This window comes from Astyanax mexicanus, chromosome 1 (genome assembly GCF_023375975.1).
Source record: "Astyanax mexicanus isolate ESR-SI-001 chromosome 1, AstMex3_surface, whole genome shotgun sequence".
Classification (NCBI taxonomy): domain Eukaryota; kingdom Metazoa; phylum Chordata; class Actinopteri; order Characiformes; family Acestrorhamphidae; genus Astyanax; species Astyanax mexicanus.
In genome coordinates, this window is record NC_064408.1 from 111,867,938 (window position 1) to 111,882,619 (window position 14,682).

The window sequence follows — 14,682 nt, forward strand, 5'->3', positions numbered from 1 at the left end:
CTCCACGCTCCTCTGGAATGTGTCTCGGCCGGGGTTCTGTTAAAGGAAACACTGGGTGAAACACTGAGTTTGCATCTTCTCAGTGAGCCAAGATTTTTAAAGCGCTGGAGCTTCAAGGCTAATCTAGCTAACAAGCTATGGGGGCTTATGTACCCTTTTTAAAGTAGCATTCAAAACAGTCAGCATGAGAAAAGTTAAGACTGTTAAGGCTTGTTCACTCACGTTTGATGTCAGTTTGACGTAAAAGAGCAAAACCTTATGCTAAACGAATGCTAATATTCCTGTTTTGTTGGTTTTGATGTTAGATGTGATGTTAAGCATCCTAAAGGCAGCATCTACAAAAACATCGCATAATATGTATATAGATATAAAATACCAGCGTTTTGTTGACAGGTATAGTGCCCATATAAACATACTGGTGCATCTAAAAAAAAAGTTACTTTATTTCAGTAATTCAGTTCAAAATGAACTGAATTATATTATATAGATGGGTAACACTTTACTTGGATGGTCCATTTTATGGCCTTGTTGATGCTTAACTGACATTCAACTAACACTGAATTGAAGGTCCATTACATTTAACTTAACCCTATGTTGTGAATGTAAATTATTCAAAATAGAACCTAACCGTACACCTAACCCTAACCTTAACCCTTAATCAACCATAAAATCTAACCCTACACCTAACTCTTAACCTAACCTTAACCTAAGTTTAAAATCTAAACCTTAACCCAGTCCTAAAATATTAAGATAAGCGTTTGGGTTAGAGTTGAATGTAGGGTTATATTTAATATAGAATCATTTACTTTTACCTTTTAGTTCATTTGTATTTAATAGACATGTAGTTGAATGTTAGTTGAATGTCAGTTGAGCATCAAAGAGGCCATCAAATGGACCATCCAAGTAAAGTGTTACCTATAGATGTATTACACACAACGTGAAAACTTGGAAAATCTTTCAGCACCTCATGCTTCCCTCTGCTGACAACTTTTGTGTGGACGCGGATTTCATTTTCCAGCAGGACTTGGCACACTGCCCACACTGCCAAAAGTACCAATTGGTCTGATATAATATTCAATTTTTTTTTAATTACTGACATTGGGTTTTCATTGATTGTAAGCCATAATCATCACTATCAAAAAAAAAAAAATAATTTCTTTAAAATAGATCACCCTGTGTGTAATACATCTATATAAGACGAATTTCTTATTTTGAAATGAATTACTGAAATAAAGTAACTTTTCAATGATATTCTAATTTTTAAGAGACACTAGTATAATAAATAATCTTAACAGTCACTCAATATGAAATTCTTTTTTTATTCTTAAGTGTTTATTCATATATTTTTCCAGAATATGTATCGACACACACCAAAGAATCAGAAGCATAACAATATTATGGAAAAAGAAAAGGGAATGATAAAAACAATACCTCCACTACTAATGTGTTTAATAATATTAATAAGCTCATCGATAATCACACATAATATAAAATTATAATGTTGCTTGATGTTGATTTGTTGTTGATGTAAAGTAACCAAATTTCAACATGTGTCTTATGTTGAAGCTTTATGTCAGGCTAATACTGTTTTTGGGTGAACCTTTGACTTCCAACACCTGTAACTATTTAATTTTCCATTTTTAATTAAAATTAACATCTGTCTGAGCTGACAATACAACTTTTCTGATGTCAAATTAATTAAGTCACCCTCACTTATAAACCCTCAGTTTTTCATAGCTGAGGATAAAGATAGGGTGTGATTTTCTGAGGTTTATGGAGTTCCTATGAGTTTCAAAAGCTTGGTTAGATTTTTGTTTAAATAAATGAGTTACAATAAGTCCCTAAGCCAACTATTGCATCATTCTTTCATGTTGAACTTGCTGTATCCAAACAGCTATTTGGATGTCAAAACAGAGATGAGCCTGTTGCACTTTATTTAACATCTCCAGGGCTCTTTTCTAGGAGTTATCCTGCATTGTCTGAATGCTTTTCTACACACTTGAACTCAAATGGTTCATAAATAATCTGCAGTAAGCTGGTTTATATATAATTGTTTATAAAATCAGCCAGAAAGCGACATTTACAATTCACTTGAGTGTTTTGGTCTCTTCTCCAGCTGTGTGTTTTGGATCCAGAGTGGCAAAACTGTCACGTTATACTGCTTATGCAGAAATCTAGAGACAGTGAAACTGTTACAACAGGAATCATTAAACACTGAAATCAGGGGTTTTAAAAAGAGTTCATCCTGTTTTGTTAAAGTAACTGTCTCCACTGTGCAGGGAAGACTTTTTCTTAGATTTTGAAGCATTGCTGTGAGGGTTCGATTGCATTCAGTGACAAGAGCATTAGTGAGCTCTTCCACAACTTCCCAACACATCCCAAAAGTACTGGCAGTGCACCTTCTTTCCAGTGAACACTGTTCTTCTGTTCCACAGCTCAAGGCTGGGTGGCTTTATGCCTGTTTGTAGCACTTTATGGCTTGATATTTGTAAGAGGTTGGCGTTGGCCTCTTAGCCCCTTTAGGAAAATGTAACATTTCATCACATCAAGACATTTTAGACAGTTGTATGTTCCACCTTTGTGTGGAAACAGTTTGGGGAAGGCCCTTTCTATTGTAGCGTGACTGTGCCCTTTTGCATAAAGCAAGGGCCATAAAGGTAGGGCGTAGTTGAGTGAGTTTGGTGTGGAAGAACTAGAACACTCTCTTTCCCAGAGCCCTGACCTCAGCCTTTTTGAACACCTTTGGGATGAATTGGAATGGAGGTTGTGAGCTAGGCCATCTTCTCCTACAGCAGTGTCTGACCTCCAAAAAAATGCTCTACTGGAAGAATGGAAGCTGTTTTAGCTGCATATTTGGATTTGGAATTGGATCTAATAAAAACCAGCCTTGGTTGCGGTGAATAGGTGTCTGAATACTTTCCTCCATATAGTGTATCTTCATGAATGGACCAATGGATACCACTCAAAAAGAATGTCTAATGTGTAGATGTCCCAATGCTTTGGTCCATATGAGGTATCGCCGTAAATGGACCAATAGATACCACCCAAAATTAATGTAATGTGTAGGTAATGCGTAATGTATCTGAATACTTTTGTCCATAAAGTGTATCTTAATGAAAAGACCAACTTATAGTGTGTAATGTGTAGGCGTCTCAGTACTTTTGTCCATGTAGTGTATCTTCATAAATGGACCAGTAGATATCAGGCAAAAAAGAATGTTTAATGTATAGCTTTCCCAGTATTTTTGTCCATATGATGTATCTTCATAAATAGATCAATAGATAGCACCCAAAGAAGAATGTTTAATCTGTAGATTTTCCAGTATTTTTGTCCATATGATGTATAGAAGAAATGTATATATCATAATTTAATATTGCCCAAAATGATTCATCTTTTTCTTGTTCTATAAATCATTTCATTCACTTGGAATTTGTGTGTTTAAGAGTGTCCTGACTGGCACTGGCCTTAGCGTATTCCTCTCTGGACTTCACAAAGAGGACACTGGGTTCATAAAGAACAGAGCCTATCCCTGTTTCACACTATGCAGACATATGGACTCCGTCTCCTCTCTGCTTGTAGTTCACATTTGGCTCTAAACAGCATCCGTGAGGAAGACATGTGCTTCATATCCTGCCTCTGCTCACTTACACAGCATTTCACTCTTGGCCTAACATGTGTCATAGTGGAGGAGTTTACCATCAGTCTCATCCTACATGAACTGACGTGACTCATTCGTCCATAAACTCAGCCTTTGTGCGCCCACTGCCATTAGCACTGGAGCCCGCCTCAGTATGTGTTTGAAGCAACTCAAAAAAAATGCTTGCCATTGTTTAAATACATGTTTAAAAGCCATACAAACAGCAGTGGATACAGTGAGACAGTCTAATAGCGTTTGGAAATCTGTCACTCAATCTGTTTTACTGCCTTTTTTTTTTTTGGTTTGTATATATGCGGTCTGATCTGAAGTCATAGAACACATATGAATGTTGTAAATAGTGGAACGGTGAATTCATTGTTTTTCCTGTGTTGTTACTGACTGTGGTGCTGTAAATACTAGAGATGTCTCAGCTGTAGAGATAGCATGGATGTCACCTAAATTGGTGGTTTAGGATGAAACAGTCCAGTGAGAAACATCAGAATTAGAATGGAGATATCATTAGCATTTAATTGGACTGGACATAACTTCTGATATATTTTTGCTCACCCTTTAAATTCTCACTTTTATAACTGCTTATCTTGCACATTAGATTCAAGCCTATATCCTCCTGAGACCCGGACTTTAGCTTGGTGTGCATCTTCTAATCTAGATCTTCCATCTATTTAGGAGGACCTAACAAGTATAAAATCTTAAGGATGTCATAAGGATAACATAAAATAATAACAATAATATATCCTTGTAATTTGGGATCAGCAGGAAAAACTAAATTTCATCTTTTTTTTAATCTTTACTTTCAGAAAGTAAATAACATAGTTTAAAACATAAAATTCTATGAGATTATTTTACCTGTCACATGTTTCTCTGTCTGGACTGGCTGTAGAAACTTTTGACTGGGATTCCCGCCATTTTGTTTTCAATCACTTAACTATAATGTTGTCATGTGACCACTAGATAGTACAGGCAGTCTCTCCATATGAAACTAAAGGGTCAAACTTTTTAAAACATTAAGTATAATGGTGTAGAGAGGCAGAAATGTAATGTCCCCATATTAGGACGCTGGGTCTCAAGAGGATATAAATTGGAAGGTCTGTAGATTAAAAATTAATTAAATTACCTTTTTTTAGCTAATGTCAAAGGTGGAAAGTAACATGTTACTTCAGTAAATAAGCAAATTAGAAGAAAGCAGGAATCAAATGCAAAACATTCCATTCTAAAGCAAAACAGGCCAGCGCCTAACTCCAATACTGCTGGCTACTGTTCACGGGGGGTTGGACCCTGTACTGGTAAATTGTGCAAATATGTCAAAGGTGGTGTCAGATTGTAATTGCTTTCAAATGTCGACTAAAGGTGTCAAATTCCAGTCCCGGAAGACCTTAGTTCAGCATGGATTGGAGACTTTCCGGTTCAAACACATCTGATTCAATTCATCAGTTAATTACCAGGTTTTGGAGGTGTGTTTTTCAGCAGGAAATCACCAAATTTTACCAAGCTGCAGGCCTCCATTACCAGTGTTCCAGACCCTTGTTGTAGATATGCAGAAAAGTAGCTACCTGATAGGGCTCCCGAATGGTAGAACCTTCTAATGCGTTAGTCTTATCTTTGAAAGATTCTCTGGTGATGCTATAGGTATGTTAGAGGCTCGGAGTTTCCGAGAGCACAACTGGTTTTCTCTGATTGCTTCCCCATCACTCAGTGTAGGCATCTGTCAGCTGATGAAACAGTCCAGTGTCCATTAACATCGCATTGATAACAAACTCCAGACAAGCACACGCTAGTTATCACCCTTTCAGCCTTGGTGGCATTATGTGATAAAGGGTGTTGTATCTACTAGAAATCAGTAATAGTATTGTGTCCCATGACTATTGTGTCCCATGACTATTGCCATGTCCCATGGAAGCTGAAGAACGCTGCACTGACCTGTGGGATATGTGTGGAGGGGTCTCCTGCATTGAATATTAGGGTTGTCTCGATTCTCTAAATCCTCGATTCGATTTTATTTCCGATTTTAGGGTCACAATTCGATTCGATTCGATTCTCGTTTTTCTTTTTTTTTTACAGCAGAAAGGCCTATGCCAGTTTTAGATTAGTCTGTGGTCAGTCATTGGTTTGATTCATCAAATTTACAATTTATCTTATTTCAAAAGGTGGGCTTGATATAAGTGATGCAAAGTGATACAAGTGATCTGTAATACACCACATTAGGCACTAATGGTCAGCAGTGTGCACTATTAAAACAGCAATGTGTCGGTCCCTGAAGATAATAAAGATATATTATTAACTTTATCTGAGAGAAAGATGCTCCTTAAGGTACCAGAACTATTAACATATTTGAGGCCAGACAAAACAACTGTTATTTTTATATTTTCAAGTTTTTCTTTAAGGAGATGAGAATGTCCACATGTCCACGGCTACTGTGCTGCGCCGCTTGCGTAGCATGCTGCACCATTTGCAGGATCGTAATACATAATTTCGATCGATTTCGATGAAATATCGAAATCGTAACACCCCTATTTAATATAAAGTCGCTTGTCTGTTCAAATGGACAATTTTAGCCAAACGATGCAGGTCACAATCATTACCACTCACTACACTGTCCACTGTGGGCGGTAATGACTTCTATGAATGAAATGTCCCATTAATTTAGTGACCATTATGTCCCATTCATTTAGTGACCTCTGATAACTCAGATTGCATTGTGTTCATCTTTTCCAACAAGATAACACCTCACAACCTATACAATACAGGTGTGTGTGTGTGTGTGTGTTCTCTAGCTGTCCCCTGAGGTAAAACTTCATGATCCATTTACGCACTTCTATCCCATAACTTTTAGCTTTCATTCCATATTGCAATTCTGTTCATAAGCCAAAGAGAAGATATATTAATATGATGAAATAATCTGATGAAAAGTTATTATCGTCATGCAACACATTTGTATTGTTTGTCTAATACTCTTTGTTTGAGATGGAAAGAGGCAGAGAAAAGTCATCCATGGGTTTGTTGGTCAGAAAAAGGCTGCGACTGACGAGCAACTTTGTCGAAAATAATGACTTAAAATTGTACGGTTGCCAGATGTTCAGGAATCTCCCCATGAAGTTGTAAATCATGCCATTCAGCATTATTAATGGACAGAGGCTGGCCCATAGAATGCTCGCATTGTTGTACTTAAGATAGATGTTCCTCTGCCTGTCTGTGAATGAATGTGTCTAAAATAGAGCTCATTGTTTTAATCTCTCCCACGCTTATTTAGCACATCCCTCATTAGGGTGTTGTTGTCTAGTACAGTCGCGACTGTGGATAAATCTGCCCGAAACTACTGGAAAAAAGGATGGTTCATGAAGCCATTGGTGGAATAATGTCCCACAGCTGAGCTGTGTTAATCAGCTCTTCTGAATCTTTAAGGATCCATTTGCTGGAAAGCATAAACAGCTCTTACAGCCCCGCCCTGTCTCTGAGGAACACTAAAATCACTGAATGATTTATTTCACTCATAATTGAGGAGAATCTCGCTCTCAATTTAATCTGCCTCCTCACAGAGTGAAAATAAGGAGTGCCTAAAGGTTTATTATATATCTGTTTCACATTCACTTTGTTAAAGAATTCACCAGTATAAAAAGTGTGATATCTGGAACATAGCTGTTCTTTATAATGTTCTAATTCAGACATGACCTAATCACCCTCAAGCTAGTACAACTATTATTAGTGGTTCTCTGAAGTGGCTAGTGACCATTTTTTTGCCCCCTAAACCTAATAACTTGGTTGTGCTATTATTCGCAAACAACTGTGTGATGAAGTAGGCTATACCCCTCTTCATCACCATAAAGACTATATTACTTACCTGTGTACACTCATGCTCAGCCTGTTGAGACAAAAGGGTACTACACGTAACTCAAAACCTTTTACTTACCTGGGTGAGTCCATCCTTGCAGAAGAGAGGGGGAGTGTGTACCTGTAAAAGAAAGGGAAGAAATGTGAATGTGTATTTTATATGTACATTGAAATTCGTACAGATTTCAGCACTTACAAACTGATTAGAGTTTGCTACTATTATTATTATTATTATTATTAATATTGTTATTCTTATTATATCATAGTACCATGTACTTGGTGTATCATTACCCGGTTCTACCCGTGTGAGAAATGGTATGTTCATGGGAGGGGTTAATGGTATAAAAGGTGTACTGGATCTATGAGTAAGGGGGGGCAGATAGTTCGGGATATCTGCCATGAAAATAACCTCTATACGACTGTATAGGAGATAGACCTTATTCTCTGCGTGAAGAGATTATTTTGTGTTTGTTTACTTTTCGTTTTCTTTTCTCGTCAAGTACGTACGCCTGTAAATTTGTAAATATTAGTGTTGGTGTGTAAATAAACGGTGTCGGATAAACTGTACCTCCTTGTTGCCATGGTTACTGGCCCCGCTTCTGAGCGCTCGCCCTACACTACCCATAAAGTTTCGTTCTGTCCCTGCTGGATATGAATGCGCTTTATCACAAACTGCAATCAAGCTTTATCAATATCTGGCAACGAGCGTGGAGGAATTTTGACTCACTGTTTTTTACAGAAGCTTTTTAATTCAGACATATTGGAGGATTTTTGAGCATAAACATCCTGTTTAAGATCATGTCACAGCATCTCAATCAGACTGTGACCAGACCACTCCAAAACCTTCATTTAGTTTTTTTTTTTTTTTAATCCATTCAGAGGTGGACTTTGTGTGCTTTGGGTCATTGTCCTGCTGCAGAGCCCAAGTACGCCTGAGCTTAAGGTCACAAACAGATGGCAGTATATTCTCCGTCAGGATTGTCTGGTAAACAGCAGAATTCCTGGTTCCATCTATTACAGCAAGTTGTCCAGAACCATGAAACAGCAAAGCAGCTCCAGACCAACATACTACCACCACCATGTTTTACATTCAGTTTGATGCTCGTTATGTGTTAGTTTTACGCCAGATGTAACAGGACACACACCTTCCACAAAGTTCCACTTTTGTCATGTCAGTCCAAAAAATTATTTACCCAAAGTTCTGAGGATCATCAAGATGTTTTTTTGGTAAATGTGAGACGGGCCGTTGTGTTGTTTTTGATCAGCAGTGTTTTTTGCCTTGGAACTCCTATTGATGCCATTATTGACCAGCCTTTATTTTTTTTTTCAATAATTCATTAACACTGACCTTAACTAAAGATAGAGTGAGACCTGCAGTTCTTTAAATATTGTTCTTGGTTCTTTTGTGATCTCCTGGATGATTTGTCCATGCCCTTTTGGAGTAATTCCAGTTGGTCGGCCACTCCTGGGAAGGTTCACCAGTGTTCCATGTTTTCTCCATTTGTAAATAATAGCTCTTACTGTGGTCCACTGGAGTCCCAGAGCTTTAGAAATGACTTTGTAACCTTTTCCAGACAGAAAGATGATTAGTTACTTTGTTTTCTTTAATTTGTTTTTGAATTTATTCAGATCACAGGATAATGTGTTGCTTTTTGTTTGATAAAGTTTGTTTGATAATCGCAAAAAATGTAAGCATGACAAAAATGCAAAACAAAAGAAATCTGTAATGGGACAAATATTTTTTCACGCCGCTTTATAATGTAATCTATGTTCGTTTTCATTAAGTTAGAGTCTCATACAAGCAAAGGCCATGTTCGTGTTTCTGTGTTTCAATAAACATCTACATTCTTGCAGAAAGCGCAGTTTAATTTGAGGCTCTTTTACATTTTCCCATGTCAAAGTGTCTTAATCTGTTTTGCGTTTCTTGTAGTCTTTCTGATGCAAATGAAATAATCCCATTAGCGTAATTGGACAATTACGGTCGCCATGAACTATATGATCCAGTCCTTGTAAAACCTGAACTTTGATGAAGTTCGCTTTCACAGTGACCGCACGCAGTCGCAGAAACGTGGTCTTCATTTCCAGCATGGGACGTTTGTGATTTACCAGCTCTCTGCCACTTTTTTCCCCCCTTTTCTTATCCCACCAAAAGAGTGCGACCACAAAAAGAGGGGCTCTGCGACCGGCTCACTCTTTAAAGTTTAACGGCACTTGTTCCTCTCACTTCCCTGTTATGAGGCAGGCTTTGTAGAGGCTGTTTTATGGAGGCTTTTGGAGTTAGCGTATAGCCTTTAGCCGCGGAGCTGGCCTTCATTAAGCAGCCCAGCAGCCATTATCATAGGCACACTAATGAACCTCAACATATGGACACAGTTAGGGAGAGATAGATAGATAGATAGAAGGAGAGAGAGAGAGACAGTGGTAAAGAGAGATGTGGTTTATATATAGCTTTGTGAGCAAGTGAAATGTCATCGTTTTTCGGAAATCACTTTGCTATTGAATCTGCTGTGGAAACAAGGCTTTGTACCCAGAACAAAACAGCAAAAATGTCCAAATCACCCCAACCCCCAACCTTATAAAACACTGCTGTGTTAATTATAGCAGTATGGGGTGCATGTCCATTAGTATTAGATGCCTGAGGGGATGTGGGGTTCTGTTACACTTTATGTAGCAGATGTCCCTTACAGACGTCACTTCAAGCCTTAGAAGTAGCAGTGCCTCCCGGCAGTGACGAAAGCATACTTTCATTTCATAAATATTACATATACTCATACATTATATGGAAAATTACAGAGACACCTGCCTGCTTATTTCTTTTTCAAGGGAATAAAAAAAAATCATTCTGCTTTTGTTGGAGTAACTGTCTCTACTGTCAAGCTAATGCTTTTTACTAGATTCTGCAGCAATCCATGGATTTGTTTTTTTCAGCAGTTACAAGGACATTAGTGAAGTCATGATGCTGAACGATCACTAGCCATCAACATCCCCAACCCCCCATCTATCACATACTATCTGTGTAGTTCCACTGTACTGTTCAACACGCTTGGAGGAGAGCATTAACTCTAGCCAATTAATTTACCAACACCTGCACTAGTTAGCGCTGTTCTGGGTAAGGATGGAGATGGCCATTTTACCCACTTAACTAAGTACTTAACTGCACAAACTGTACTTCCCTGTACTTAGCCCATGTCTGTCTTCTGTTTCTCCCTCATTTGGTCTCTTATGCTCCTGCCCCTCTGTTTTCCTGTCAAGTGTTCCCAGCCATGTGCTTTTGTTGTGTTTTTGTACCTGTCTCCGCCCTAGCTCCGCCCCAGCCCTGCCCTAGCAATTAGTGTTCTCACCTGTGTCTTGTCTGTAACCCCGCCCCCTCGTCATCCAAGCCCAGGTGTTTCTCATTCTCCTCATGTATTTAAGCCCCTCTGTTTGAATGTGCAGTGTTGAGTCTTTTGTATCCTTTTCTTCCGTGTAGTCTAGTCTTCCGTTCTGTGGTCCCTGAATCCAGGTCTGTTGTTTTGTTATCTTAGTTAGTTTACAGAGTTTGTTAATTATATGTTTCTAGTGTTATTATAGTTATTCTGTGTTTTATTTATTTAGTTACACCTAGTGATGGGCAGATGAAGCCTCATTGGGTGTATGGCACATTTCCCAAACTGTATCGACACTGTGTTGAAACTGTGTTGCTGTATCACTTAATGGCGACATCTGCTGGACTAAGAAAGTCATTGCAAGCAACTGCGCGAGGAAATGCATCGGTCACGTAGTTTTCCTTAAAATGATACGCGGTCTGACACAGGGGATCGCCTTGTTTGCTCGGTGCATGCGCTGAAGTTTCAGTGTCGTCAGACCCATCGCTACCAAACGATACAGGAAGTGTATCGGTCACGTGGTTTTCCTTAACTTGATACGCGCACCGACACGGGTTTCGCCTTGACAGCTCGGCACATGTGTCGAGGTTTCAGGGTCGTCAGACCCATCACTAGTTACACCTAGTTTTGTTCATAGTTTTCTTAGTTCTGAGTTTTTTGCGTCACCCTTGTTTTATTTATATATATATATATATCACTATATTCTGCACTTATGTCCACCTCCTCATCATGTGTGACATGGAGATTTTAAAGAGCCTAACTTCCCTCTCACTCTCATTAATTTAGTGCAGTTTAAAGTACAATTTTTTTAACATTATAGGCAATTTTATAATTGCACTACTGAACTTTTTGTGCTTTTTTTATATTCCACTGCTGTAGATAACATGTACTTACTTGTAAATAATATCCATAACACATTACTGTGTTTATGTATATATTTCCATCCTGGATGTTAATTTAACACCAATTTAATATTTATATATAGTTAGTTTATTTCTTTCTTCATTGTATATATAGTCTACTTTTATCTTTTTGCGGCATACTTGGCGAGGAGCAAAGAAAGAAGTTCTTTGTACGAGGAAACTTGTTTCTTACTGTGCACATGGCAATAAAAATCTTGGAATTTGAATCTTAACATAATTTAGCATCAAATTTACGAGGAAACAAGTGAGATGGAATATAGTCTGTACCTACTACTGCGTTAACTACTATGCAACTTTTGCCATGTTCATTCTTCTTTTTGACCTACCTGTTGTTTCTCTCTCTCTCTCTTTCTCTCTCTCTCTCTCTCTCTCTCTCTTTGTAGGTATCTGTTGGCTTGCGGTTCTCTGCACGACGACTGGAGGAGGCTGATGCTCACATTGGCTTTGAGCTGCAGGTGCTCAGGTACAGCTCTCTTTTACTTAAACTCCTTCCTCACTCTTCTGCTCTTGCCATCTGAATCTCTCTACATTGTGGGGCCACTTTATTAGAAACCTCCTCTTGTCTCACCTGTCCTCAACATTCTGTGTTGGCAAAAAATTAAGTCCCATAAAAAAGCACATGCGCCGCCTTTGTTTTATGTAAAAGTGATCCTTTATTTTGCTTCTGAACTCATAAAAGATGCTATACAGTGCTATACATGGAACTCAAGCTGGCTGCTGTGGTGTCCTTAAAGAGGAACTCCAGTGTGAAATGGATTTTGGGTGTATTAAAACGTGATAAAAAGTACTTACCTTTATTGAATAGCCAACCTCCGCTCTCCTGCAGCTTTCTGAGATCAAGTATTATGTGCACTTTGCCCGAACAGGCTTTTACTGTAGAATGAGTGAGACAGGGTATGCCTTGCACCTGCAGATAAATCGCTTTTTCCACCATCTTAAATTAAAGTAACCAGATATTTTAGCAACAACTGGAATTTGTGCATTTCCAAGGAATTCATTTTGCAATCTGCTCAACTATCCTACCTATTTTGAATTATTGTGGCTTAATTTTAAGATGGCGACCCCCAGAGATTTATGTACGCTATGGGATATAAACTTCAGTTTTAAAGTTATTAATGCCTCATTTTAAATATCAGGGCTCTCCGGATTCTACCAATAAATTTTGGAGCTACTTTAAGCCTGAATAAAAAGCGATTTATTAATAGAATTACATTCAAAATTAGACAGTCAGTGATCCCCTTTAAGCATGTTGAGCATGGGGTTCAAAGTACTCATAGGACTATGAGCAAGCCTTTACCACATTTAGTAAATGTGTCTGTAATTACCTAGTGCTTCTAAAAAAATAAAATATATCATTAAAGAGTTGAAAATGTAAAAATGTTTTATCGTTGATCATTATGGCTTACAGCCAATGAAAACAGAAAAATCAATGTCTAAGAAAATCTGAATATTATATAAGACCAGTTGGTACGTTTGGCAGTGTGGGCAGCGTGCCAAGTCCTGCTGGACAATGAAATCTGCATCTTATGAAAGTTGTCAGCAGAGGGAAGCATGAAGTGCTATGTGCTGTAAGCTGCTTGAGGTCTAGTGTGAAGTTTTCACAATCAGGATCAGGTTTGGAGAGACATGTCATCTGCTGGTGTTGATCCACTGTGTTTTATTATCAAGTCCAAAGTCAGTGCAGTTTTGTTTTCCCACAAAATCTTACAGCACTTCATGCTTCAGTCTGCCGACAACTTTTATGGATGGAACTTTTTTAACCCTTGTGTGGTGTTCATATTTTTGTTACTCGTTTACTTTGTTACTTGTATTTAATTCAGCAAAATTAAGCAATTTGACATTAAAATGCTTTACACACGCTTGCTTCACCTTAATTGCAAGCAATATAAACAGCTTACATGGTTAATATTTGCCCTTTACCTTTCTTATGTTACATTTCTTTCAAAAAGTGCTACTCTTTTTTTTTTATTAGTTTTTTAATGAAATGTAAAATAAAATGAATTAAACTCAAGATATGAGTAGAAAATTAGTTTAGTTTCAAATTTACAAATGAAGCAATGTTTATTAGCCCTTGGCCAAACATACTGTATGTAATATAAATGGTTTGGGGGGTGTACAGTGTGTGTTTATTGAAAATGTGTTTTGATATATGTTTTTCACAAAAAATGAGCCAATGCCAATGAGTTTGAGTTAGAAAAAATATTTTTTAGTATCATTCGATGAAAAATGAAAACGGGTCCCACAGACCCGAACACCACACAAGGGTTAAGATGCGGATTTCATTTTCCAGCAGGACTTGGCACACTGCCAAAAGTTTTCAAAGTACCAATTGGTCTTATATATAAAATATATATATAATTTTCTGGGACCCTGATTCATTAACAATAAAGTCATTTTACATTTTAAACTGAAATAAAGTAACACTTCAGTGATATTCATTTTTTTGAGATGCACTAGTATGTTCCTGTGTTTAACAAAATGCAGAACAGCTAGAGGTCTATAATATGAACATTTGGAAGGGCAGACATGTGTACGGTCAAAAGCGACAAGAGGCAGCTTTTGGTTTTCTCCAAATCAAACACATTCCTGCCTTGTTACAGGAAGGACCTGAGATACAACAGCCAACCAGTAATGCACACACACACACACACGCTCATACACAGACTCATACACAGAGTCCCTTTGCCCGTCCTTGTTCACACTCTTCAGGGGGTGTTTAAGAGTGTGTTATAATAACACACTCCTGCCTGTGCTGGTTCTTGCTCTCATACTGTGGAAGACACACACACACACGCATGCGCACAGTGTGAGTGTTTTATGAGAGGATGTTGGTTTAGTGTTTGGGTTGTTGAAGGTGGCTGGCAGAGTTCTGGGATGGTGTGTTTGTGTGTGTATGTCTGAGTGTGTATCT

The 14,682-nt window shown here is 38.0% G+C and overlaps 1 protein-coding gene across 1 annotated transcript in view; it reads left to right on the forward strand.

Moving 5' to 3' along the window:
- itga8 (integrin, alpha 8) overlaps positions 1-14,682 on the forward strand; it is a 168,864-nt gene that overhangs the window by 128,274 nt on the left and 25,908 nt on the right. The window contains exon 22 of the mRNA XM_007242178.4: positions 12,155-12,234. Within this exon, the coding sequence (XP_007242240.3) occupies positions 12,155-12,234 (80 nt within the window). The remainder of the gene's footprint in view (positions 1-12,154; positions 12,235-14,682) is intronic.